This window comes from Heterocephalus glaber, unplaced genomic scaffold (assembly GCF_053883595.1).
Source record: "Heterocephalus glaber isolate CG9 unplaced genomic scaffold, H.glaber_assembly_v1.0 deba00001600, whole genome shotgun sequence".
NCBI classification, from domain to species: domain Eukaryota; kingdom Metazoa; phylum Chordata; class Mammalia; order Rodentia; family Bathyergidae; genus Heterocephalus; species Heterocephalus glaber.
In genome coordinates this window covers 37538324-37566150 of record NW_028258372.1, presented here as the reverse complement: position 1 = coordinate 37566150, position 27827 = coordinate 37538324, and the positions used below count along the sequence as shown (strand labels likewise).

The 27827-nt window shown below is 52.6% G+C and overlaps 1 protein-coding gene and 1 pseudogene across 6 annotated transcripts; both read left to right on the top strand.

Moving 5' to 3' along the window:
- The first annotated feature begins 1525 nt into the window (after positions 1 to 1525).
- Positions 1526 to 2062, top strand: LOC101724976 (COP9 signalosome complex subunit 8 pseudogene; annotated as a pseudogene).
- Positions 2063 to 3331: 1269 nt separating this feature from the next.
- Positions 3332 to 22279, top strand: Tmem9 (transmembrane protein 9). Of its 6 annotated transcripts, none has more exons than XM_004862254.3 (6): positions 3332 to 3403; positions 3872 to 3973; positions 4988 to 5079; positions 10666 to 10774; positions 13327 to 13458; positions 21247 to 22279. In XM_004862254.3, the coding sequence occupies exons 2-6, from the start codon at positions 3908 to 3910 to the stop codon at positions 21397 to 21399; spliced, it is 552 nt and encodes a 183-aa protein (XP_004862311.1). In that variant the 5' UTR covers positions 3332 to 3403; positions 3872 to 3907; the 3' UTR covers positions 21400 to 22279. The 6 variants fall into 6 exon arrangements, with proteins under 6 accessions (XP_004862311.1, XP_021097896.1, XP_004862313.1 ...); XM_021242237.2 differs by having other exon boundaries at positions 3872 to 3982; XM_004862256.3 differs by lacking the exon at positions 3332 to 3403 and adding an exon at positions 3406 to 3601.
- Positions 22280 to 27827: the final 5548 nt, after the last annotated feature.

Here is a 27827-nt window from a genome sequence, read left to right as displayed (position 1 = left end):
AGCCTGGGACTGTGAGACCAAAAGTGACTCCATTTTGCTAATGTGAGACCAGAATGACTCCATTTTGTCCAAAATGGAGCAGTCTCCTTTGTTCTTTCAAATTAATGATTAAATGTGCTTAATCTGGGACAAAAGACATGATCTGTAACTCAAGATTCCTAAGCTCATTACTCAGCCATCTGTTCGCCCTAGAAACAAGTGTCCCGGGCCCACTATCTATAGGGCAATCTGTTAACGTGCTGACTATCCACACAAGGTGGTCATGACCATTAGTCAAGATGTCTGCTGACCATCAGTACTTGACAGTAGACCCCTAACCTTTGTCCCCATTTTTCTTGTAAAAACCTATACGTAATCCCCTTCAACCCCCAATGAGCCTAGCCAATCAAAATTCTACACTTCATACTTGCTAAATGTTAACCAATCATATGGCTACTAATGACGGAAGCTTGCTGTAATCTCAATAAAAACCCTGCTAATTTGGAACTCGGGGCTCTCAATCTCGATCTGCTGTGTTGGTGACAATTGAGAGTCCCTGCTTAAGCTTGAATAAACGACCCTCATGTGCTTACATCGGAAACGGACTCCTGGTGGTCTTTGGGACTTCGTAATCTGGGCACAACAGGACCTGCTTCCCCGACCCCTGCAGCCTGGCCTTGAACACCTTGCCCCAATTGGCCAGGCCTAGCCAGCACATGGCATGGGGGACAAAGCTGTCCCCATTTTCTCCTTTTCAGGTGTGTCCATGTGCCTGTGTGTCTACATATATAGGGGTAGAGGCATTGCCCCCAAAATCCTCCACAGCTCAATGAGACAGGGAGGGAGGATGTGGCTAAAACAGCCTAGGAAAGGAGGCATGACCAGATCCCAGAACACATGCACAGCACAGTTTCCAAAGCCCTGCATGAGGACTTCTCTTGAGAACTCAAGCAGGTTTTCCACAGGATTGCCTGGACCTGACGTCAGCCTGAGGAGTGGGCGATACGAAAGGACAGTCCACGTTGAATTTTTGCCACTCTCTTCCATGGTGGCCGCCCTCACACTGTAGGGTGTGCTTCTTTTCCTTTTACTTGGTCCACACTCGCTCTGCAGAGCTTGTTTCTTTTGTTATCTTTAATAAAACTACTACCATTTGTGCTTGTCTTGACCAATTCTTTGCTCAGGACAGAAAGAATCTAGAAACAACCTCCACAAGAAGACTCCACCACCCCAAAATGTGGTAACACTAAGATAAACCATTGGATCCCAAAAAACATTTCCAGACTGTGAATGAGGACCAAGCACCTTAATCTCTTTTTAACATGACCATCGCTAAGAGTTTATTGTTTGTAAAGTGCTTCCTCTTTAAGACAGCAAAAGAAGTAAAGCCCAGAGGGGCAGGCTGGGTTCTGACCCTCTGAAAGGAGCAGCAGCTTCAGCAGGTGGGAAGATGCCAGGGGCGGAAATGATGGTGGAAAATGCTTTCAGTTTTAAAAAGTTGCTGGATCAATAGGAGAACCAGGAGTTCAGGGCTCCTGGAGGAATTGCTGCATCCCCTTAGTGTATGATCAACTTCTAGCTTTATAATTGCTCCGCAATGACATGAATAATGCAAGGCATCTTTGGAAAAGGCTACCAACTGCTATAAAATCTACAAATTCTTAACGTGGGTGAATTCGGTCAGCAGGACAAAGAATTTGGCAGATTTCCCTGGGATCTACAGGACCATCAACGCCCACCAGTGACCTGAGACACTCCAGCCAATCACGGAAGCGCTTAAGAGACTCCACAATGAGAGGCACCTTGGACCAGGTTTCTCAAGCATACACCTCGCTAATCACAGGTGATTTTGCAGTCTGGGCTGGACTCCTCGTAAAAGAAGCTGTGTAAGGTATATTAGAACAAGGATGGTAAGCTGACTCTGACGCGAGAAACTGTTCTGTCTAGAAAGCCTGTCGTAGAGGCCCTAGACGTTTCATTTAACAGTTTTATTCCCTTGTCAGAGCCTGACCCTGTTCCGCCAATCCCCAGTGAACGGCAGTTAGCCAGGCTGACTGATTATGTGGCTTTCCTTGAAAACTGACTTATTATTGAGTTCAAGAGCCACATTCAGAATCCTGTACAGCAACAATCAGAGAAAGCCAAAATTTTCATTTTCAGTTTACTGGATGGATTAAACACCTCAGCAGTCCTATGTGATAAAATGCATGTATAATATAAAGCGTATTATATATATTTTGGCTTTAAACATTTTGTCCTTAAACATGCTGAATAGTTGAGGCAATTCTTATTTTGTGATATGTAGCAATTTGGTTGGAGCTGTCAGTTTTATGCGGTTAGTTTATATTTCCTAGTGACTTCTGAAGAAGCTCTCCTGCCTCATATAGAACCATGGCTGTCCATGGTCTACTCCCCAAGTCTACTCCATCACAGCACATGCAACATACCCTTGGAGGTTGGAGAAGACTGTCCCCAAGGGCAGTACCTGAATTACCAGGATTGCTCTGCAGAATAAGCCCCTCAATCCTTAGAATCACTAAGGTAGAATAGTGAAATGTAGCTGAGGAACAAATAAACCATTTCCTAAGTACACTAGTTTATTACTATTAGATTTTTCCCAATAGTATGAGTGTATCCATTGCTACCAGAGGAGAGGTTGTCCTGAAAATGCGACTTACTGATGTCCACGAGAAGTATTAAGTTCTAATATCTCCTTTCAGAAGAAGAGACAAGTGTGGAATGCATTATGTGGGGAGAGAAGCTACTAAAATAAGTAATGGACTTTGTACCCCTTTTCTGCACCCTATCGGTTGCTCATATTTTCCTTTGTTTAAAGTTCTGCCTTTTGAAGAAATGTTGAACAAGTCTTTCATGTTTTATATCCCAGCCTCTGAATATTTGAAGTTATTGTATTTTCAGATTTTAAAAACCTCTTAGATCATTTATTCTGCATTTGTTCAATAAATATTTAATTTTTTGAAAAGACAGCAAGATGGGGCCGGGGATTTAGTTCAGTGGTCCTGCCGCCTGCCTCACAAGCTCAAGGTCCCCAGTTAAATCCCCGGTACCAAAAAACAAACAAAAGCCAGCAAGATGGAACAAGGTGAGTGTTGTAACACAGGAAGGGTGAAGCACTGCACTGCACAAGGGGTTCTAATGTCACGCCAAGTTTGCAAGGCTGCTGCTCCTTTTTCTTGCTTGGTCGGGTTTGAGATATACTTGCTATTCCCTTTTCTTGCTTGGTCGGGTTGGAGAAATGCCTGCCTATCCCTTAAACGGAAGTCCCTTAGCCGAGGTGAAGGTGGGTCTTGTTGCCTTGGCGATAGCGAGGTTGTTCTGAGAGGCTGCTTGGCCAGCCAATAGAAGCTGGGAGGGGCGGGGTCTGCTGGGTCTGGTGCAGCTGCAGCTGCGGCTGGCCTTGGAGGTTTGTGGACGACGCTTTGGGGAGGGGTGCGGGGGCAGAAGGGATATCGGGGTTCCCGCCCAGGCCCCACGTCCCTGGGAGAGGGTGCCGGAGGCCTTTGTTGTCGGATTAGGGACCCCAGACCCTGCACCTGGCGTTTCTGTTGGGCTGGAGCGGGGAGGAGCTGCCAGGCTGCGGAGGCGGAGATGGCGGAGGACGGTGGGAATCGCCGCGAGGGTCAGAGCCAGACCCTGCCGGAACATCCGGGGGGCTCCTGGCGGCCGTAACCCCGGGAAGCCCGCCCTGCGGGATGCACCGAGTGGCCAGTGGAGAGCGGGAGACTTGGGGGAGAGGGAAAGGCGCGTTTGGCGACCCATTTTAAGAGGCCCTGGTGTCTTGGAGCCCAGCTGTATTTCCACGATCTGGCTAGACGATTCAGGCTACTTTCTCCTCCAGCTCCATGGCTCTTTTTTTTTTTTTTTTCTTCAGGTGTCTGGTCTTACTAGCCTAGCAAGCCTGATAAGCATGAAGCTCCTATCTCTGGTGGCTGTTGCCGGGTGCTTGCTGGTGCCCCCAGCTCAAGCCTACAAGGTGAGGGAGGTGAGCCTGCAGCACCTCGTGCAGTAGCTCCCCGCCTCCAGGGCTCCCCCAGAGGTAGCTGCGCCCTGATTCACTGGGGGGGGGGCGTCCTTTTGGGCACAAGCTGCAGGCCTCCCTAAGGGTGGAGGGAGGAGTACAGTGGTGCACGAGACTGACTTGTGATAGAAATTCAGCAAGAAAGTTTGTTTGGGGAAGTTGTCTAAGTCCTCCATACCTCCTTCTCCTGAGTAAAATGGTAGTGGTTATATCTACTCTTCAGCTTAGGAAGAATCAAATCACATAGCAGTGCAGAAGTGCTTCCTGAGGATAAAATCCTATACAGATGGAAGTTTCTGTTATGAGAGGTACCCACCTAAGTGGTGGACTCCTGAGATAACTCCCATTCCTTAGGAGCAGAGGACCATGAGCTTGATGTGAGATTCTGAAGATCATGGAGGCTTGACTCGAAAGGTCGAGTCAAGGTTTGCTCCAGGGTTTTGTTCCAAGGTTTGCTGCTGTTCCCTCCAGGGAATGCCTAATTGGAGTAAAAATATTTGTAATGCTGTCTTTTACCCATTCCAGCGTGGAAGAACTTTCAAAGGGATAGCTTGAGTTATTTCCATGGGAACTGTAAACTTCCTTATTGACCCTTACCCTTTTCTTTCCCCAAAACCTAACCTAGGAGGTTAGAGATAGGATTAGAGGAGAAGACAGAAGAACACCCACAAGTGTGGGGCCTAAGGGTACAGGACTGTCACGGCTTGCCACACATCCTCCACAAGTGGCCCCCCTTACGGAATAGCAGCCCTAAGTAGCTTTCTGTGAGTCTCATTTGCCACCTGTACAGTTTCTGTCTTGAGGACCCTGTGATTTAACGTCCTCCTTGCAGAAGCAGACCTTGCTGAACTTGAGCATATTGAGGAGAGAACTAAAACTTCTACCTTTGCTAGAATTCTAAAATTCTAGCCTTGCTAGGATCTAAATGAACAAGGATCCTTCCTTCCTGATACATGATTTCTCTTCCAGAGTTCCGAAGATATCCGGTGCAAATGCATCTGTCCACCTTATAGAAACATCAGCGGGCACATTTACAACCAGAATGTGTCCCAGAAGGACTGGTAAGGTGTTGGGTGTGGGCTGCATCTTGGCTGCTACACCCAATTGAAGTGGTGGGTGTTTTCGTATTCTTGGATCCCCTTGAGGATAACCTTGTTCTCCCATTTCTGTGGAGATTCTTATAGAGAAATACTTTTGTTCATTATCAGTCAGAAACAAGACCTAGAAATCTTGAATTCCAACTGAGGTATTCCTGGTTAGAGAACTGTTTTTTGTTTTGCTTTGAATTTGGGTTTTTATTGGTACAGGCAATATGGTGAGTCAAGGATTGCTTCTGTTCCCTAAAGGGAATTCCTAGTTGGAAGAGGTAGGTATTTTGACCATAAGTAAGTCCTCATTTTACGAATGAGTTCTGTTCCAGGAGAACTTTCATAAGTCTGACAAAACGAGTCTTATACACCTTTGACACAAATATAGTGCGGTGTAAAACATTAAACATTCAACCCACACACAAAAATACTGTATATAAACTACTTTTACTTTTAAGTTACCTGAAGATGGTGGTACAGTATAGTACAACTGTAAATAAACTACTTTTACAGTTAACTTAAAATGGTAAGGTAGACATGTGAGCTATTTCCACGATTCATTTGCATCTATGAAGGTTTGTAATTTGAGGTCCATTCATATCTGTAAAAGTTAACTCGAATGTTCATAAGTCGTAAATCGGGAACTTACTGTATACAATTCAATATTCAATGTTTTTGCAAAGCTCTGCTAGTCTCATTGTTATTCTGTGCTAGTACTATAGCAACCTTGTAAGATCAATTGGAAATGGGTGGGTCATTCCCATTTTATAATTGCATAGACTGAGACCCCAATAAAGAATTTAAATTATACTCCTGGAGACTTGAAAGCATTTCTTATACCCTCCTTTTAAAAAAGAAAAGCTAGGCAAGGTGGTACGTGCCTGTGATCCCAGCATTCTGGGAGGTTGAAGCAGGAGAATCACAAGTTCAACTCCAGCTTGAGCCCTTTAGCAATTTAGCAAGACCCTAAGATACAAAAAAGGAATAAGGAAATAGTTCCATGTGAAGGCCCTGGATTCAATCCTAAATACTGAGAGAGAGGGAGGGAGGGAGAGAAAGAGAGAGAGAATATGATAGCATAACCAAGAATTAATCAGAAGAAGGAAGCCAACTTGGATGGAAGGAAGGTTTAAGGAACTAGTGGTAAGCTGAAGAGGAGAGGGCCTGGGAACACATGATGCTCCCCAAGACCATGAGAAGGGCTGCTATGCTGGACGAGGTGGGGCATACAGGATCGGGCACTTGTGGAGATCATGTAGGTTGAGTGTGGTTTCTTGGCATAGAATTGGGGCCGATGGATGAAAGCTTCAGGGAAACCATAACCATGAGTTGGGGACATTTCTATTCCAGGTAGTTTCACGACTGGGAAGCCCCATCCTTGGAGTGATCAGAGCACAGATGGCATGAGGTCACTGGAGAAGGGATAATATGGAATGGGGCTTGGTCGGTGTTGCCCCTGCTTGATTGTCCATTAGGATCATCAGGCTAGCTTTGAGAAAATATGGACTCCCAGCACCTTCCTCCCTACCCAAGATTCTGGTTCAGCAAATATGGGTGAGGAGAGGGAATAACCTTTTTCTTAAAGTAGTTCCTTAGGAGCTCATGATACAGTTGATTCAGAGTAACATTTGAGAGTTTTGAAACTAGTTGAATTTATAACTCTGATGATCTATCTGTGACAGACTCTGGATCCAGCTTGCCTGGCTTCCACTTTAGCTTTGCCACTTGTTAATTGTGTGACAAATTACTGAGTCTCCACTGTTTTTTTATATCCATATTTGCAAAATGGTGACAATGTTTTGAATTAGTAGAACAATACCTGGCACATAGTAAGTGCTGCATAAACGTTAGCTGTTGTTATTAGTATATCATCGTGCCTTCCTGCTGGCCACATTGTCAGATTTACCCTGTGGCCCTGCAGAACTTGGGCTGCTCCCAGGGAACTAGCCTGTTTTTTCTACTTTTACTGTCCTGGTGGATTCACAAAGTCCTAAGACATAAAGGCCTAGAAAGGTCCTGAGTGTCATACATCTGTCTGTCTGTCGGTCTGTCTATCTATCTTTATATATATTTCAAATAGTAAAGACATTAGGGCCGGGGATTTAGTTCAGTGGTTTTGCCGCCTCCTGTGCAAGCGCAAGGACCTGAGTTCGCTCCCCAGTACCAAAAAAAAAAAAAAAAAAAGTAAAGACATTAGTGGGTCTTTTTAGCCCCTGCTGGATAACAAGGCTACATCTCTTGCCCCTGTACAAGCAGGCACTGGCAGATTTTAGTAGCACTGTCACCATCCGGGGTTCTGGTACGGCCTGAACCCAAGCTTGGATGCCCAGAGGACAGAGTCCTGTCTAGATCTCTCCAGCTATAGTTTCTTTCTTCCCCTTAGAAGTCAAAATGAGGGAGCTGCCTGGTGAACAGTCGTATATCCTTAAGAGAGTTCCATTAAGGAACAGGGTGGAAACTAGGTGGGCAGGGAAGACTTCAGGATTTTGGTGCCCAGCAACCTTGGCAGTGTCTGGAAGTCAAACTTGTCTGGAGCCCCTCAGGGTGGGGTAGGACCTTGGCATTGATCCTAGCACCTCAATGCCAGGGCCAGAATTGGAGATCACTTTGATTGGGTCTGCAGGTCTCTGCCACATTTTCATTCCCGTGTCACATGGGTCCCTGCTGAAGAGCACTGTCCCCTTCTGTTCTGCCATCTAGTGTGGAGAGTTTGTAATCACATGAGTATAAAAGGCAGAAGCCCTGGCAGTCTGGCTCCATTGGTGAGTCTGCAGGGTGTTAGACAGTCCCAGAGCAGGAAGGGACTTAACATGTTGATTAGTTTATTGGCCTTCAACCTGGCTAATATAGAAATCATCTACAAACACAATCTGTTATGGAAACAAAATGTATAAACCAAGAAATCAGAATCGCCCTGGCTGAGTGGTCCCTCAGCCCCTCCTCACTGTCACCCTCCTGCGCTGTGTTCCCTGTGCCACCCGAAAGGGCAGTTTGCAAGACCTGGATCGAGTCAGCCTCCATTCTAAATGAGGAAATCGAAGTCCAGAGAAGTTAGATCTATTATCTGCGATCACAGAAGCAGTAGAAGAACAGAGAATTAAACCAACCCCACTTATCTTTCTCTTTAACCTGCTCCCCTTCATGTCGGCTGACAAGTCCGTGGGGTCTTTTATGACTGATCCCCAAAAGGGCAGCAAGAAGAGATTTAGGGCTTCACCGATTCCTAGGAGGACCCAGAGTGCAGGAATACTGAGGCTCCTTATCGCTGTCCCCGTTACCCCATTACAGCCTGCTTCAGTTGGCCTTTCCTGCTGCCCCTGACACTGCACCTTGGCCTTGGGAGAGGGGGATCACAGATCCTGAGGTAGCTCCAGAGCAGCCTTCCAAACTTAGGACCCCAAGTGGCTTAGGAACAAGATAAATCCGGTCCCTCAGAAGCTTGTGGAGACGTCCTAGGGAAAGGAAGGTGACAGTCCCGCTGGACTGTAGTAACAACCAATTCAAACTGGCCCTGTCCATCAGTTCCTCCTCAAGGAAACTATCATCCCTGAAAGTGGAGCCTTTGGGTGCAATGGGGAGACCCACTCCTCGTGGGGAGCAGTGTGGGTGGCTGTACCCAGAGGTGGCACACAGATCGTCGGAGGTCTGACTAAGCTCACGGATGCCACACACTGGACTTTTGAGGGAACAAAATCTTTAGCGGGCCCCACTGTTATTTCATCACAGGAGCCTTGCATCCCTCACCCTTACTGCCTCTGCCAGAAAGCCGGCCTCGTAGCTCATATTGGCCTCTTGCTTTCAGGGAGCTGTGTGTGGCTCTTTCAGGATCTCTGGTACGGTCATGACATCCCACTGAGAGGACAGGCTCAGGGCATGGACACGTGGTGGCAAAGTCCAGACAGCCTGGACCTGGCTGTCCACTGAGGGAGGCTGGGGGTGAGCACAGGCCCAGGCTGGGAGGCAGCAGGCAGGTGCTGAGGCTGAGGGTCTGGACTGGGGTCTTAGCTTTACCACCATGGTGGACTTGTCATTTTGCTCTCCTGAACTCGTTACCCTATTTGTTGTTTATTTTGTTTTGCTTTTGTTTTCCTAATCCTGGGGATAGAACCCAGGGCCTTTCATGTGCTAGATAAGCACTTTATTCCTGAGCTACATCCCCAGCGCTTTTTAAAATTCTATTTTGAGACAGTGGATGAGTTGTCCCTGCTGACCTGGAACTTGCGGTCTTCCTGCCTCAGCCTCCTACAGGCTGGGATGATAGGCCTGTGACACCCTGAATACCTTTGTTTCCCCTTTTGAAAGTGCAGGGCCTCCTGTCGTTAGCCCACCTTGCTCAGGAGCACTGCTAGGTGACAGTGGCTGCAGGGGCTTACTCTTAGAACATGTGTGCCGTTGGTTGCTGCTCTTTCACTAAGCCCTGCTCTGGCCAGCACCCTGCTAAACACGGACTACAGGGCCAGAGGGCAGAGCTTGAGCCGAATCCAGAGTAGAGAGGGCAGGTGGCAAAGCTGTACATTCCTGGCAGGGGTGTGGGAGGGACTGCTGCGGAGAACAGGCCGCTTGGCTGGAGGCGCGACATGGGTGAGGAGTGGTAGAGGTGGGGCTGGGTCCCGAGGTGGCGCTGGAGTGAGGTGATCGAGACCCGGCAGAGCGGTTTAGCTGGCTTGCCGTGGGGCCCCTGATTTCAGACTGGGAAGTGATGTGATGGGACTTCCGTGTTGGTGCAGTCACCAGCCACCATGCACGGGTAGCACTGGGCATGGCCAAGCTGGAGGTGGGACAGCAGAGCAGAGAATGGAACAGATAGATTTGATTTGATTTTACTTTTTAGCTCTGGGGCTTGAACCTAAGGCCTTCGCACTGAGCTGGATCCCCAGCCACTCCCTCTCCTTAATTTTTTTTTTTTTCTGAGACAGGGTCTCACTACATCACTAAATTGCCCGGGGGGCTCAGACTTTCAGTCCTCTTGCCTCAGCCTCCAAGGTGCTAGGATTACACATGCGCGCCACCTAGCTAAGAGAGAGATTTTAGACATTTTAAGGCATTTGGCGGGTTCACTGATGAGGGAAAAGCAGTGTCAAGGATGAGTTGCAGGGTTTGCCTTGGTCAGCGGAGTGGGTGCTAGAGGTGTCCTCTGCCGCTACAAACACAGACTGTGGAGCCAGGGTGCAGGACGTGGGACCTGTAGGCAGAGTGCACTGTGCAGGTATGCTGCATCCCGCAGTCCGGCTCAGAGGAGAAGAGGGGCCTGGCAAGAGACTGTACCCAAGACACATCGGCTTCTTCACGAAACCTTGGATGGCTGAGGCCCCTAGGGAGAGCGTAGCACGAAGGGAGAGGGCAGCTGAGGGCAGGGCTGTGGGGGCCCTAGAGGCCCAGGTCACCGAGCGCCTTCCGAAGGACCCAGGCTGAGGACTGGCAGGCTGTGGCTGGGGAAGGGCTTCTGCCAACCTTGCCCTGTAGAAGCCCTCTCCCCTTTGCCCCTGGGCGCCTGTTTCCTGGGCCTCAAGCGGGGAGGACGCCCTGCGGCCCCACCCACCCGCGGTCTGTCTTTTGCAGCAACTGCCTGCACGTGGTGGAGCCCATGCCGGTGCCCGGCCACGACGTGGAGGCCTACTGCCTGCTGTGCGAGTGCAGGTACGAGGAGCGCAGCACCGCCACCATCAAGGTACCTTTGCCCGGACCCACGGGGACACGCTGCCTCCGCCCGCCACCCTGGCTGCCCCGCCCGCGGTCTTTGCTTCATTCTGCAGGCTGCCCTCGGGGCTGGCTTTGCGCAAGTGCAGCATCCCCCCGGCCACGCTTCCAGAGCTGTCTGTGCTGTCCTAGTAGGGACGCCCGTCCAGTGACAGGTGGGAGTCACGGGAGGGTGGCTTGAGACTGGTTTTGCTTCCTTTCTTCCCAGTTTTTCTCTTCCTCTCTTTCTGTGCTTTCTGTATCTCTTTTGGGTGCCTGCCATCCTCACACCATGCCAGGGTGGAGAGGAAAGCCTGCCCTCCCATAGCTTACGGTCTAATCAGACTTCCAAGGGGATATCAGACTTCTGTGACAAAGCCTTGGAGCTGTGGACCAGCACTGGGCGACAGTCCAGTCACCACCATAGGGAATCAGGATGCCACAGAGTCTGTCTTAGTCACTTTCTCATCACTGAAACACAGTACCTGACAGCCAGAGCTCTAAGGAGGAGAGGTTAATTTTGGTTCATGTTTCAGTCTGTGGTCAGCCGGGTCCCAAGAAGAAACAGCATGCCAGAGGGGCATGGCAGAGGAGGAGCTGCCTACATCACAGCAGCCAGGAAGCAGAGGGTGAAGAAGGGAGCCTGGAGGGAGATGGACCTTTCCAGGCCACACCCCCAGTGACCTACCTTTTCCGGCCAGACGCCACCTAACAGCAGGCTAGCTGTAAGCCCCCCAAGCCTCCTAACAGCAGGCTAGCTGTGAGCCCCCCAAGACCAGTAACTTTACAGAACCGTGAGGCTTGGGAGCCATCTTAGGTCTATACCATAACAAGGTTCCTGTCCCTTCCCCTGCTACCAAGCAGGACTCGAACAGAGCCCATGAAGTCACTTTTCCTGTTTTTAAGCTTATTTTTGCTTGCTCTCTGACAAGATAGAAAGAGCATCAGAAAATAACCCTCATGAGTTTCAAGATGCTGCTGTTTCCTCCCTCAGGCTCCTGCTTGTGAGGCACGCAGGCTTTGTGGCACCCCTCCCTGCCTGCCTCCTTGTTCTCACCCCTCACATGGGAAGCAGCCCTCTGCAGCCCCAGCATTTTCCTGTAGCTGTGCGGACCACACTCCGTCTGTCCTCCTGCTCCTGGGCCGGCCCCTCCAGGAGCGTCCCTCGCCAGCTCTGAGCTTGCTCCAGTGGGCCCGACCCTCCGGAGGAAAGATGCCTAAGACCTTCACTTCAGAGCCAGCTGTCACCTCCTCGTTTGGCAGGGCAGGGACTCGCTGGTGTGGGGACCTCATAAGACACAACCTCCTAACCCCTCAAATCTCCTTCCAGTCCTTCTGTCTAGGAGCCCACTCCGCCTTCAGCCTGGACAGCCCCAACCTCCATTCTCCTTGCCTTTCCTGGGTGTCGGCAAGAGGTGTGGTTCCGACCCTGTTTAGAGAGGCACAAACACTGGTGCTGCAGTCCGGGAGGAAGTTGGGCCTGCTGAACTTGGCTGTGCTGACTAAGTTGGGCAGCAAACTGGAAAGACCTGAGATTCTCCTTTTATTTTTATCCCACCTTGTAGTCAAGTCAGAAGCCAGTGGTGGTCAAGTGTTGTGGCCGTAAAAAAGGCATCTGAGGACTGGGGATTTAGCTCAGTGGTGCTGCCACCTGCCTTGAAGAGCAAGGTCCTGAGTTTGATCCCCAGTACCCCCCAAAAAAAGGCATTTGAGATGAAGCCAGCAAAGCTGGTTCAAGTTACATCTCAGCTAGCCTTGGGCTCTCAGGTGAATTATGTTGCCTTGTGGTTTTCAATAAGCTGATTACAGCCCCCTCGGAGGGGCATTTTGAGATGAGTGAAGATGCTTTTGTGATCCCAGTAACTGAGAGGTGTTACTGACACCATTACAAGGACCACAGGGGCCAGATGTCATGGAGGGTCCCACCTAAAATGCCCAGAGCACCACACTGAGAAACACTGAAGTCGCCTCATTAAACCTGTCCTTTCTGTAAGACAGTTCTTCAGCTTAGAAGGCTCTGTGTGTAAGAGATTGTCCTGCTAACGTGGCCCTTCCCTCCCCTGCCCTCAGGGAAGTAGCTTGGCCTCAGCCCTCACTGTACGGTGTTTTGCCCGTCTGTCCCTCCCTGCACAGTGGGCCTGAGCCCACACACCCAGGCTTACTTTTCCTGGCCTCTGCCCGCCACCTGCTGGTCCTTGTTGCTCTAGCCCCATTTCCAGTTACAGCCTGGTGGGCTCTGCTTCCCTTGCCCCACTTCGGGAGCCTCTCAGGTGTCAGGCTCCAGCATTCCTCCTCCTCTACGGTCCATCTGTCAGAGCGCTCACTGTGGGACTCCCTTGGGTAGGACACGGCTGGTCAACCGGCGAGGGACATCCCCACCTCTTCCGGGTGCTCCTGCCCTGCACATGATGCCACCTCCTAGTCCTTCCTGGTGCAGCCCTTGAGGGGTCTCCATCCACAGAGCCCAGACAGATCAAGACCGGGAACGGATTTCTGGTCCTGGTCACCGATGTTGGTTCACAGGGCATGCTGTGTCTCCCCCAGGTCATCATCGTCATCTACTTGTCCGTGGTGGGGGCCCTCTTGCTCTATATGGCCTTCCTGATGCTGGTGGACCCTCTCATTCGAAAGCCAGATGCTTACACTGAACAGCTGCATAATGAGGAAGAGAATGAGGTAACGGGGCCCTGGTTCCAGCATTCCAGTACTTGGGGCAGAACCCAGAAGAGCGTCCCTTGGGCCTCGTGGGGACTGGTGTCCCCCATCCTGCCTCATGCTGTAGGTTTCCTTCGTGTCACCCAGACTCAGCAGGGCACTGTCCTCTGGGCATCCAGATGAAGCATCAGGTGGCCCTAAATTTCCTGACATGGTGCACAGCCTCAGTGCCCAGGTGAGAGAGCTGTGTCTCCCTGGTACGCTGCGTTGCCAGGCAGAAGGAAGTGAGCTAACCAAGGCCAGCTGTGGGTGGAGATGCTTAATATCCTGCTCGCTCAGTCCCTGGTGACGGTTCAGAGGTAGACGTGGAGGCCTCAGGTTTATTCTGTGGTTCAGCAATGGCACAGATACCTGTGGCAGTGGTGGCAGACCTATGGGATGTGTGCCTCAACGGGCTGGTTGTACATTGAAAGCTCTAATAGCTTCACCATCACCAGTCTATGGAGTAATTGCTCTGTGCAAAGCACAGCCCAGGGGCTGGAGGCCGAGGTAAGACCATAAAAGCCAGAGGAGTGAGGAATTTGAGCATCAAGGTTAGGATGGGCATCCAGGAATATCAGCAGATTGAGCTGGTCAGAAAGTTTAGGCCGAAATAATAAAGGCCTCAAAAATCAATCTGTAAGCTTTTGACTTTAAGTGATACAGAAGATGAGGAGTCCTGACACCAGGCAGCCTGAAAACCCTATCTGGGGGGTCAGACTGTGTAGCTGAGCTCTGTCCCTAGGCCTCGCCGCTGGAAGATACTCCTGGCTATTGGCAAAGTGAGTGTGTTAGATCTCAACTTGCGTGTATCCAGGGTCAAAGGAGCACCTAGCGAGGACATACATACCTCAGCCATGTTCTGGAAGATTTAGTTGAAGAAACATAGAGCTATTTAGCTTAAACAAAACTAAGCACAGTCAAAGAGGCACATACCAGTTGCCTTCAGGTATCTGTAGAGCAGAGCCTACCCCTCCCTGAGCCCCAGGGATGGAAGGACCCAGGTGGGTGTTAGAGGGAGGTTTAACAAGAGAGTGTAAGCTGGAGTCGCACACGCAGTGTGGTCTCAGGATGGAATGGGTGGGCTCTGAGTTGTGGGTCACTAGAGGCAACCAGGCTTAGGCTGAACTGCCTTTGGGCAGTCGTAATTCAGAGCTTTTCAAGTCCTGGATTGGGGCCAGGAAAGGGCAGGTTCCCCACCAGAAGAGAATCACAGGCTCAGAAGCTGCCCGGGTGGTTTGGATCTGGACTAGCATGGGCAGGGAGGACAAGGACAGGTCAGGAGGAAGAGAGGGGGCCTGGCCGCTCCCTCTGGCCCTCCTGCGTCTCCTGGGTGTTTGCCAGGACTGTTCCCAGTCTGTCCCCAGCCTCCTGCTGGCATGAGTTTGGCCAAAGGAGCTGGGGCTGGAAGGTGGTGGTGCTGGCAGTTGGGTGGTCTGTGTTCAGGAGGAAAGCTTTCGTGCCAACCCAGTTATTAATGTAGAGTAATAGCACCTCTGATAAGGGAGGAACATTGCTAATAAACACTCAGTGATTAGGGGTAATGTGCTAATTGCAGCCCTGGCCAGGAGTAATTGAGAGAGGCAGCCGATGATTACATGGCCTGTTCTGCGATTTCCCTGGAATGCATGGCTCTCGGGCACAGCCTTCTTGTGTCTCCTGCCATCCTGGATATGGAGCCAGAGGAAGGGCAGTTGCCGTCTCTGGGTCTGAGCCCGCTCTCTTTCCTGCAAGAGAACTGAGTGCTCCCCACTTGGAGTCTGTGTGTGCGGGCCCTGGAGGAAGGAGGGCTTAGGTTTGGTCGGTCTCATTCTGGAGACAGGACCTAAATCAGAGGGTGGAAACTTCCCAGGTGGGCTTGGCTTGGGGTGCAGTCCCTGTCCTTAACCACATAGAAGGGGTGCCTGGCAAGCCTGTACCCCATCTGTAGTGGAGAGTCCTCCCTGGGTGGATGGGATGCCACCGCGCCCACCCTGAGGCTCACAAGAGTCATATAAAGTTGTGTTCGGTCTCCCCAGGACCCCGACTGGGGGTGCAGCCAGCTCTGGCTGATGGCACACTTAGGTGGGGGCTGGAGCAGGATGGAGCTCACTGGGTGCCCTTAGGCTGGGTTAGGAAATACTCTCTAGTCCCATTGTTTGGCATCACCTCTGCATTTCCTTGCCCCGGGTGATGCTGCATGGTGTCCCAACTGCACATGCCTGTGGGCCAGCAGCTGCCCTTCTCTCCTGCTATATTCAGGCATCCCATAGGTGGCACTGTGCTCAGACTTGTGCAGACACAGCCAAGACAGCCAAAGTCTGGTGAATGGACAGGAGCATAAAGGTTATTGGTAAGATCTGGCTTTGTTACCTGGATGGTCAGGTGAGGAAGCTGGGTACTTTGGAGGATCCTCTTGATGAGAGCAGAGGGCAAAGTTACCCTTCCCTTTGTGCTGGTCAGGGAAGCAGGCTTACGGCAGAGGGAGACTTCAGAGCTGGCTTGAAGGGTAGATGGGAGAGGGAGTGCTGATTGCAGTGGGAAGGATGGCAGCCTTAGGCAGGAGAGAGCCAGGGGTCTCCTCTTACAGAGACCAACGCACCTCGCCCTGGACAGCGAGGACAGTCCACTGCCCCCTCTGTGCACCCAGGAAAGGGACATGTGGAAAGGGCAGAGAGAGGTCCCAAGGCCCCCCAGCTGAGCAGTGCCAAAGGCAAGGCCTAGAGTTTTTCCCTAAGAAGGAGACAAGAAAGACCAGGTGTCCCCAGGCTGGAAGGACTTAGCTTTCACCCCAAGAGGAAGAGAGCGGGAAATCGGCATCCTTAGCACTCAGCTCCTTGAGTGCTCCCTGAGCCGCACAGCCTGGTGGCCAGTGACTGAAGAAGGAAAACTCTGGACTCCAGGCCTTCCCGCCCCTCCCTGAGAGCCCAGAACACTCAGAGATGGGATCTGGAGGGTGGAGCACTCGTCAGATCTAGGGGCTCCTTGGTTCCATCTCCCCGATTCCAGTAGCCAGGAGCACTCCTGCCATGGGGCTGGAGCACTGGCAGAGGAGGAGGTGGCCTCCCCCGCAGCTCAGCTCAGCCCAGCTTGAGTCCGCGAAAGGAGATGAAAGCCTGTCATGCTCCCTTTGAAAGCTCTGGCAGAGCCTCAGTGGGCCTGATTGCTGGGCGCTGCCTCCCCTGGGATTCCGGCAGCATTAGGACTAATCCCTGGGCTCAGACGCCCTTTGAAAGGAGGAAGCCAGCATGTTTGCTGGGGCAGAAACGGCAACAGAGCTGTTTAGATGTACAGGTCTGGCCCTCTTTGAAGAGACAGAAGTAAGGGTTTCTCTGCATCTCTGGCTGGCTCTGCTGCTCACCCTGAGCTCTGACAGGGCCTTCAAAGTTCTCGTCCTCCTGGGCAGTGGGTGTAGTTCTGAGCCCAGTGGGACAGGGGTGTGCAGAAGAATCAGAGATGGTGAGGGTGATGAGAACTGGGGCCATGTGGGCCTGGGAGAAGAGATCCCTGGGGCCCACAGAGGGCCCTGTCGGAGACTAGGTGGGCAGCTACGTGCTGAGGACCTGGGCAGTGCAGGCTGACAGTGAATCACGGAGAGGCAATGCTGAAGAGGGCAATCGGGTCCTCCTCGCCCGAGGACAGAATAGAAGGTGTGCTACTCAGAGACATTTCCACAGTGTCTATTGGGGGAAGCACAGCATGGTAGTTGGGAGCAGGGCTGTGAGGTTCCAGTTCTCAGTCCAGCTCTGCCACTCACGGTCCTGGGTGTCAGTCTCAAAGTTGAGGTGTCTCAGTCTGGAGTGGACGAAGTAGCTCTGCTCTCCCTCAGCATCGCTGCTGTATTAATGCATATGGAGGCTTTACCAGTGTTTGACCATCCTTAAGGATGAGGTATTTCAGTCAGGTCTCAACACGTAAGTAGCATGGTGATTGTTGGAGAAATGCTGAGGGGCAGGGTGTACAGGGCTTGGGGGGAGGGGCCACTGCAGGTAGAGAAAGGACACAGTGCCCTGCGGCGGGCAGGCCAGGGGCGAGTGCGGAAGTCATCCAGCTCAGAGGGCTGGGGGTGCGGTGCTCAGCAGCTGTCCACCTTTGCGTGGCTGGGCCACCAGCCCCAGTGTTGGGACAGGGGAATGGACTATTTGATATGTCAGAGGAAGTTGACTGGAAGCAGAGAGATGCAGGAGGGTTTGCTGCAGCGGGAAGGACTGGGGTGAAACTTGGAAAACCCAGAGAGATTGTGTAGTCGTCCCTCCAAAGGGCTTAGCACTGGGACCCCTCTTTGCTTGTCTGGGTTGGTTGAGGGGGCCAGGTCCTGCTTCTGTTCCCGGGACCAGGGAGCGAGGAGGAGGGTGGCCAGTGAGGAGGGGCAGGTCCATCCGCTTGCCTCAGAGGGGCGAGCCCAGCCCCAGCGTTCCTGGGGCACTGCAGAGGGTTTCCCGGGATGCCGTGAGCCCAGGAGTGACCCACACAGCGTAGGGGTCTCTGTGGGCCTGAGGAGGCCCTCGAGGCAAGCTCCGAAGACTCACGTCCAGACTCCGCCCCGCACAGCTGTGTGGCCTCGGGTAGCAAGATGATTCTGCCTTCAGAGCCTCAGTTTCCCCATCCACAGATGGGGATGATGGCGCCCTTTGCCAGTGCTGTGATCCAAGGAGTAAGCCAGGCCTGGCATATGGCGGGACAGGGTGTCACTTGTCAGGGTCACACTAGCCTAGTTGCCTGGAGACCTCTGAGGAACCCCTCCACGTCCACACTCTACAGAGCCCAACCCTCTCCTAACTGCCCTCTGCATCCCTGAGTAGCCCGAGACCCAGCCGCAGGGGGAAAGGGCTCAGAAGCAGTAGCCTCTGGCTGTCATTGTTGCTGCACATCAGGCGGGGATGAGACCCACGCCGGGTGGGACAGATGCGGAGTCCTTAATACCTTTAAGCAGACTATTAGCGGCGGGAGCACGGCGCCTCTCTGCAGCGGCTTTCCCCCACTTAGGATCTGCTTGCTAGGACTTTACATGAAGGGCTAACAAATGACGCTGCGGTAATGCGGTGAATTTCAGCACATTCCCTTAATGCCCTGCTCTTGGCTCCCCTGCCTTCCTGGGAGCAGAGCAGTGGGAGGAAGCCGGGCCGACACTCGCTCACCCTTCCAGGCCTGTCCCCCAGAACCACACCCCCAGCCTCTCAGGTCACAGCCAGGCCCCTCCCTGAGCCCTGCAAGGACGCGCTGGTCCCAGGAGGGACGACATTGGGAAAGAGGAGGACGAGAAGCCCTTCTGGCGCCCAGAGCCAGTATGGCTAAGTCCGGGGCAGCCAGCAGCTTCCCAGGCAGGCGGGTTTTCCATGCGCATCTCCTCCTGACAGCCACACTGAGGAGGAACTAGGCAGAGCCACGTCCTGAGCACGGGCGGCTCAGGGGTGTGGTTGAGGTGGGAGGTTGTGCAGCAGTCACAGTCATTGTCCAGGGGCAGCTTTCCCAGCAGCAAGCTGTGCTTTGCACCCCTTCCCCTACCTAAGTGGATCCCAGAACTAGGATTGATACTGACCATTGCTGCTGTCAGTGGTCAGTGGAGTGCTTCCTGCCTGCCTGGTGCTGCCAAAGGTTACACATTCTGTGTCTCACTAAGAAGCTGCCTCTTCTGAAAGTAGAGAAATTGGTTCAGAAAAGAAGGTAACTTGGGGCCAGGGATTTAGCTCAGTGGTTTTGCTGCCTGCTGCACAGACGCAAGGACCTGAGTTCGATCCCCAGTATCCCCCCAAAAAAGAAGGTAACTTGCTCGTCATTTATCTGGTAGGAGTCAGAGCCAACAAAGTCAGGTTTGATTCCAGCATCTTTCTGTGTCATGCATTTTTTTTGGTACCGGGGATCAAACTCGGGTCCTTGCGCTTGCGAGGCAGGCAGTGGAACCACTGAGCTAAATCCTCGGCCCAATTCCAGCATCTTTCTAACCACTGGGCAAAACTGCCGGAGAAGAAGGAAACTAAACATTTCTTGAGCTCCTGCTCTGTGACTGCCAGTTTACAAAGTGCTTAATGTGTGACTGACCTTAGCCATGCCCCACTAATCATAAACCGGTGTTTTGCACACTGGATGACAACCCACTGGCCATAATGTGAATGTTGGGACTCGTGACCAGGATTTTTAAGAAATGAAATGAGCAGACATGTTGACGCATATCTATAATCTCAGCACTCTGAGAGGCTGAGGCAGGAGGATTGCCAGTTCCAGCCCAGCCATGGGCGAGACCATGTCCAGAATGAATGAATCAATGAAGGAATGAATGGGAATATAGCTCAGTGAAGGCTTAGGGTTTAGCCTCCAGGACTGCGAAAATAAACACAAAGAAATAAACAAAAATCCCCGAAATGCAACAGAACAGGGAATATCATAATGCGTCGTACTCAGCACTATTTTGTGAAACTTCTTTTTTCACTCTATGGGTGTGTGTGTCCTAGATCATCAGGTGACTATAATTCCCACGGATGTTATGGTGGAAGAGTCTCGAAGACTAGGTTTATTAAGGTGAAGCTTGGAGAAATAGTGACGTGTCCAGGGACACAGCTGCCAGCTGGTGGAGGCCATGCCTCATCCTTTGGGCACCCCGTGTGGACCTGTGATTCTGCCTGAGATGAGCAGGGGTGAGTCTGAGGCCAGAGGGACCTGTAGCCTCTGGCCTAGGCATAGAACCCAGGGGTCCTAATTCCAAGTGCACCCCTGCCTGATACTGCCAGCAGCACATGGGCCTCGCCTATCCTGGCCCAGAAAGCCTTCCTCAGGGTCCTGGTCCTTGGGGTCCCAGAGGGCAGTGTCCACCCTAGAGATGAGTGTGCATGACAGATGGCTCAGCTGTGCAGCAAATGTGGTGAAATCTCTCCTGGCCCCTTCTCTAGCCAGCCACCTCTGCATTACTAGCCCATTTCTGCGTCCCGCCCCTCCTTGCTGCCTTCCCTCCTCCCCAGCCTGGCAGCTGTTTGGTGACAGAAGCTGTGCCAGCTCAGGGCATTAGAAGCAAAGTTGCATTTACTGGGCGGCTCTGGGCTTAGTGGGGTGCACTAATCCCTTAAGAGATGTATGGCAGGAGATGAGAGGCAGGGAGAGCTAGGGAGGAAATCCCCGTGGGGCTGTGGGCCTGGCCCTCGGCTCTAATTCCCCCCAAAGATCAGGTTCGGGTCCTGCAGGAAATGCATGGGCTCCGGAGCTTCAGAGGCAGAGAAGTGGTAATTAGGGAGGACTGACAACAGGAACAGGTCTGGGAGCAAAGGGGAAGCAGGAGCATGGCGAGGCAGGCAGGAAAGGAGCCAGGCTGTCCTAGCTATCAGAGGAGGGAGCGGGGCACCGAGGGCTCTGGAATGGGAACACTGGGGTCAAGCCCCAAATTGCCATTCCTGGCAGCCCCTGGGAGTGATGTCACATCCCCTCTTTGGCAGGGAAAGGAACCCAATGTGTGGTGTCCCGTCACTGATCACAGCGGATCTGAGGATAGCTCTGCCTCCCTGAGGCAGCTCTCAAAGTCAACACTTAGTAGTTCTCTGGAAAGGTAGCGACAGACCTGTGGGCTTCAGACTGGGAACCTGACTTGGGCCAGCTGCGTTGGGGTAACTGGGGTCCGAGAACAGACTCCCCCTGCCCCAGGAGGAGTGAGGCCCTATCCTGCAGATCCTGCCATGCACCCTGTTGGCTTTCACAGGTGGTGAGGCAGGGTCCCCAGGGAGCCCACAGCCCTGGAGAGGTCAGACTTTCCTGAGCTCCCAGCCCCTCTGGCTCCCTGTGCCAGACCTCTCCTTTTTTCCACTCCAGGACGCACGCTCCATGGCAGCCACTGCCTCGTCTCTTGGTGGACCCCGAGCCAACACCGTCCTGGAGCGAGTGGAAGGTGCTCAGCAGCGGTGGAAGCTGCAGGTGCAGGAGCAGCGCAAGACAGTCTTCGACCGGCACAAGATGCTCAGCTAGATGGGCTTTCACGGGTAGACCAGGAACCTGGGCCATGGCTGCCGCCTGCAGGGCTGGCCAGAGCCAGGGGCCATGTCTCCTCTACACTCCATAACTGTCTTCCCTGGGTCTTCCCTTGAAAAGCCCGGGGCATTTTCCCTTCTTCTCCTTCTCTATAGAAATGTTGTACTTGGCTGTTTTAATTAGGGAGTATGACAGGGTGTCAGATCTCCCTTGTCTCCTTAGGTCTGCGGGGTAGAGGAGAGGGGGAAGGCAGGCCAAAGAGGAATGGAGACATCAACGGTGGCCTCAGGCTTGGATGGAATTGGTCTCTCCTTGCTCTACCTTTGTCACCCCTTTCAGCTCCACCTCTTGGGGATTTTTTTACCCCTTGGAAGATGGAGCTGGGTCATCAGAATCTCAGTGTTTTGGAGGAATGCATGACCTGGCATTCGGCACGGGCTTCTGTCTGCTGTGGTTCTGAGCCTCCTCCTGGTCCCAATACCTTGGCCCCAGTGTGGCCAGGCTCCAGCCCTCAGGAACAGTGCCGATGTGACCCTGTGGTGGTTCTCAGGGTACCTGGGAGCTTGGCTCTTCTCCCTGGGCTCCTCATCCACCCATGCATGGCAGTGCCTGGGCACTCCTGCTTCCTGCGCTGCCTGTCCTCTCATTCCACCTTGGGAAGCTGGCCAGGTCCTCTCCTCTCCCAGTGTCTGCAGTTGCTGAGCCAGGAAGTTGGGTGGACCACGCGACATAGGCTGAGCAGTGGACCGGAACACCACAGCTCCTGTCCCAGACCACCACATGTCCCTCAGTGTCACTGTACCTGTGCATGGATATAAATGTCCTTCTGTTGTCTGTAAATCAAGGAAGCCATCATTAAATTGTTCTATTTCTCTCACTTTCTGGATTTTAAGAGGTTTCAGGAATTACAAGTGGTTCACAAGTGACCTGGTAAGTGTTGTGTCCAGAGAGGGGACAGAGAACATTCCCCCCCGAGGGTCCTGGCAGGCAAGCAGAGCCCTGCAGCAGCCAGGCAGCTGTGACTGAGCCATGGTGGGGTCCAGGCAGAGCCCTGTCAGCCCCTGCTGAGGGTGGAGACCAGCAGGCTGGGGGTGGGGCTACACAAGGCTCCCTCACTGCAAGGAGCCAAGGTGAAGTAGCCCTGGGAGTTGTCCTGAGATTTTGTTTGCTCCCACTTTAGGGGATTGTCCTCTGAAAGGGTCTGACATTATCCCCATACTCTGCAGACACAAGAGATGGTGCTCACTGCAAAGTGCCCCTAAATGAAACCCAGCAGGTGTTACGAGGAGCCAGGCAAACAAGAAAACAGCATCCCAGAACCCATCCCCAGTCCAGCTCCATCCCAGGAAGTGCAGAGGGGGTTGGGGGAGGATCCAAGATGGGGGAGGAACAAGGCATCTCCAGAACCAGGTGGATCGGGTTGAGGTTTCTGTCCTTGCAATTTGTCCAGACGAACATACTGAGAACCTTTGTGTTGAGCCCCTGCTGGGTTCTTGAGCGGGGAGGAAGCAAGAGAACTTGAGGTGGGGTTTTAATTTGCAAAGATTTGCCAGAGTTCAGAACCAGGTATAAGTACTAAGAGGAGGCAGGAGTGGGGTAACATGCAGATGGGGTTTCTAGGAGGAAAAGATACTGGATTGACATTGAAGGCAGGTAAGGGACACAGGTGAGAGGGCAGCAAGCTGACTGTGGGATCCTGAGCGAGCTTGCTTAGCTGGCCTGAGGTCTCTGGGGAGGCAGGGGTTAACAGGAGAAATGTGTGTCATGAATGTAAGGCTGGGATGGAGGGACGGGTACTGATTGATTACATGTCCAGCCTGTTCATTGCCCTCACATTTTCTCAGCAACTACAAGAGCCAAGCAGTTCCCGTTGGACCCCTTGAAGATAGAGATGTGCTTATTTTAAGAAGAGGAACGCAGCGCTCCCCAAAGGTGGGCAGGAGGGTACCTTAACTTGCCAAGAAACTCACCCTCAGGCTTGGCTGACACTGCCCGAGCTCCCCTCTGAAACCACACCTGCGGAGCCCTGCAGACATCCAGTCAGGCTTGGGGAAGCAAGCGACTGCTAACTGCAAAGAAGCCCAACTATAAATAAGCTCAGTATGTGAAAATTTATAAAAGATTGCGAATGAATGTGAACTTACATGAAGATTCAACCAGTAACCAAATGCCTGAATATGTACCAGCTGCACACACACACAGCCTGATTTTCAGACATGGATTCCAGAGAGCAGCTCGTTTCCTATTGGTGAATAATGAAGAAGGGCAAGCCCCCATTCCCATGTCTCACCCTCACATAGAGGTTGCTGCTTGGGTGCTCATTTGGGACAGAGAGTAGGACCCCTTTAGTGACGGAAATGATCAGAAGTAGCATTCTGCGTCCCATCTGGTAGAAAATGAACAGAGCTTCCGTGTTGTGTCAGAAATCCTTTGTCTCTCATCAAAACCACCAGCTGGTTGCATTTGGCCCTGGTGGCCAGAGCCTTGGAATCGGCCTCCCCAGTGAGAGGCCAGCACTCAGGCCTCATGCAAAGGGAAGGGAACGAGAGAGGCAGCAGCCCATCGGCTTCCTTACTCAGACCGACTCTGCTTCCTGGCATCCATCTGCATGCACCAGCCAGCCCGGCTCCTCTGCCATCGTGGGTTCACAGCGCTCCCCCATAGGGCCATTCATTCTTTCTTGAGGTCCTTAGGTGACCTTCCTGTAGTTCCCCTTTGCCTTACTCTAGGGAATCTTGCAAACTACTGTACTTCAAGAAAATTGAGGACGTTAGGTGTGATCTTTTAATGTCCTTACCCTTGCCTGCAAACTTTTCTTCCTTCATGCTCACGTTGACCCATTTTGCTATGGTCTTGGAGATAGCATGTTTCCCCTGCTTAGAGCCAACTCACCCATCCCATGGCAGGCTTTAGGACCTCCATCATCCCCCCCAACCTCTGTTTCCCACCCCTTTACCTATTAATGTGCTCAGAAGCACTCCCTGGACTCCACATCCAGCTCTGGCTACACGGTGCAGTCCCCTGTCCCCATCTGGCTGTCCGTTCCTGGCCACTCACCCCGTGCCCTCTGCAGGCTGACCTCGTGTTCCTGGTGAAGGTGACCGTTCAGCAACTGCCAGCCACAGAGGATGTCCTTGGTTCTTAACCTTTCTGGCCCTCGCTGCTACTGGATACCATTGATCCTTCTCCTCGCTTGTAAATTTACTCTGCCTCCCAAATCAGTTCCTTTCATATTTTTATCTTAATTGACTGTCCTGCCACTCACCAACATGTTGAAGCCAGAAACGTGGAGGCCAACAGTTCTGGATGCAGCTCTCACATCTAGTCACTCACAGGTCCCACCAGCTTTATCTTCAAATACGTAGTTCTCTGCTCTCTCTCTCCTCCTTCCTCTCACTGCCCCAGCTAAAGCCTTTATCATTTCTCACTTTCTATATCACAGCTCTTGTCAGGAACCACCAGAGACCTTGGTTTAATCTGATCGTGTCACTTCCCTCTCTCAAAACTTCCAGGGCCCCCAATTCCTAACGTGTGAGTGGCATTAGCTGGGCCCTACCGATGTGAGCTCACCCAGGTGGGTGCTGGGCCCTCGGTCCCAGCCAGGCCACGGTCCTGAACTGCCCCCCTGGGGCTTTGGTTCTTGCCAGGAGGCCCTGGGCAGGAGCCAACTCAGGTTCCCCACCAGCTCCCAGTTCATTAGCTCTGCCCTGGGATAAGGCCTCCAGGCTGGGGTTCAGGAGCCTTGGTGACCTCAGATGTAGCCTCTGCTCTGGGCCTTGCAAGACATGGACAAGGAGGCCATCAACATGGCCTGTGACTTCCAGAATTTTGGGTCACATAAGTGAGGAGTAACCAGAAGAATTCTGTTCACTGAAATATTTATGTAATTATCTTAATGTGTATTAGAAAAAAAATATAATTAGTGCATCCATGATTTTGTGAAAATTGACAAGGGCAAATGAAAAGGGGTGGGGAAGTGAGCATCTGTAAAAAATGCTGTGTAAACAGTGAGTAGAAATGGCACAATGCATGATGGGAATTTGGAAGCTGCTGTGCACTAATGATGCGGGTTTGTGCCCTGGAACCAAGTGACCTCTTAGGGACCTTCAGAGCTGACATCCTCTCTCTCAGTGCCCAGCTCCTGGCTGATGGAATGGGGGTGAGAAGGGCAGCAGAGGTTTTCTCCAGGCTGTCCTGCCGTGACCCAGGATGGACCCACACCTGGACCCTGCACCGATCCCAGCCCATCAGGGCACTGTGCCGTGGCGGCCAGAAAGCTGGACACTGCCAGGCTGCCTGGCTCCAAGACCCCATACTGGCTCGCCCCCTGGGTGACCTTGGGCAGCTCAAGCTGCCTTCCTTTCCTCAGCTGACAAGTGGGAATAGTGGCTTGTCTCATAGGGGACTGACCATAAGGGCTAAGTGTGTGTGTCTGCCTGTGTGTGTGCGCGGGTGTACAACAGGCCTGGTACGCAGTATGCTCAGTGGGTGCAGATGCCTATTGTTCTTAATATGTTACTATCTATGCGGTGGGAAGCAGGGTCTCCCCACTGCTGCCGAGAGGGGTCCACATTGGCTCCTCAGGCTCCTTTCTGCAGGGAAGTCGCATGGAACCCAACTGGGTTGAGGGGGAGGAGGCCAGGAGGCTGTGACACAGGTCTCCTAGCTTCCAGCACAAGCCTCCTGTTCTCTGCAGATGGAGCTGGTCTCTCCAGAGGTCCCTCCTCACATGTCCCTGGGAAGATCATTGAATCTAGGTTCCAGTTTCCTCAGCTCACCCCCAAGGATGGTGGCCCGGGTCCCCTCAGGGGCCCCTGCTGCCCTGGCTTTGGGTTCTGCACCCTACAAAGCCCTCTCTGGCCCTGCATCTGTGTCCCTGAGGAGCCCTGGCAGCCCTCCTCCTCCATCCAGCCCAGGACTGGCAGTGCCCAAACTGACTCCCAAACTGGTGTCATGAAAGCCACTCCAGAGGCATCATCTCCCCTGACCACGAGTATCTCTCCCACAAAGAGACCCCATGCGATCCTGGGTCTCACTCTGCACACTCACGATGCACTTCCTACACGCTGATCCAAACCCCTCCTGCTGCCCAGGCTTCCACTGTAGAGGGCACCGCGCTCCCCCGACCCCTGGAACAGAGGCGGCATCCCGTCCTGGCCTTCCTCTAGGCATGGGGTCTTGCTCCTCCTAGGCTCTTGCCTGGACTCCGGCAGCCAATCACAGCTGGCCGGGATGGCCCTCTCTCCTCCGAGGAGCTGATCCCAGATCAGAGGAGCCCCCCACCTCCCTCCCCTTCTGGGTGTGTCCCCTCTGTCTGAAGCTTAATCAGGTAAAGTGTACCTGGCTCCTGGTGCTGTGGCGGGGAAGCCAGGCGGCTGCACGGGAGGTCCTCAGTCCCCCAGGAGGCCTGGGAGCCACTGGCTTGGATCAGCTGCACCAGAGGAGCGAACCCCAGAGAAGCAACCGGTAACTGTGAAGGTGGTGGCCATGCGTCGGGAGTTCAGTCCTGAAATAGAGAGGGGAGGGAGGCCGGGAACACTGTCTACCCCCAGTGGCTCTCCTACCCGAAGGGAAGGAAACAGCCCTGCCGCCTCCGAGGGGAGAGGGGAGATTAGCTGTGTGCCAAGGCCACTGCCAACAGCCACTGCCATCCCTGGAGTGCCCACTGGCTTTGGTCTGGTGCCTGTCACATCCAGAGATTACAGTGGATTTTCTGGATGGGAATCAGTGAGGGGAGGCTTTCTTGGGAAGGAGCAGAAAGGTGAAGGGGCAGGCAAGGGAGAGCCTAGGCCTGGGTCTGAACTTGGGAGCGGGCTCTAGGAGGTGCAGGGCAGTGGTTAGAGAAAAGGCCCCCTGACCACACTGCTTGGGCTCAGATCCCAGCTTTAACACTCAGCAGCTGCGTGACCACAGCCCATTTGCTTATCTGGTGTCTGTTCCAGCACCTGTTAAGTGGGTTAATAACATTATCTGCCTCATAGAACTAGGGAGAGAATTAAATGAGTAAAGGAGTAAAGCGCTTAGACTAATAGCCAGCACGGGGCAAATGCTATATATTTTCTCTCTCTTCTCTCTCTTCTTCTCCCTCCTCTCTCTCTCTCTCTCTCTCTCTCTCTCTCTCTCTCTCTCTTCCTCCCTCCCTCTCTCCCTAAAGTACTGCAGATTGAATCCACCGCCTCATGCATACCAGGCAAACACTCTTGTGCCTATTTTTGTTGTTCTTAATTTTCCTATTTACTGAAAGTATGATCTCCCTTAAGCTCACTTTAGCTCTCACAGCCTCAGCTTCACCATCTGTAGAAAGGGTAAAAAGTTACCTGGAAAGGAAGTCAAGGAGATTAAACAAGTTGCTAGCACATGGTAGGTGTCCGTCTCCTTCCCCTGACCCAGGCCAAGACTGCCTTATTAAAGTGCTGTGTTTCTGT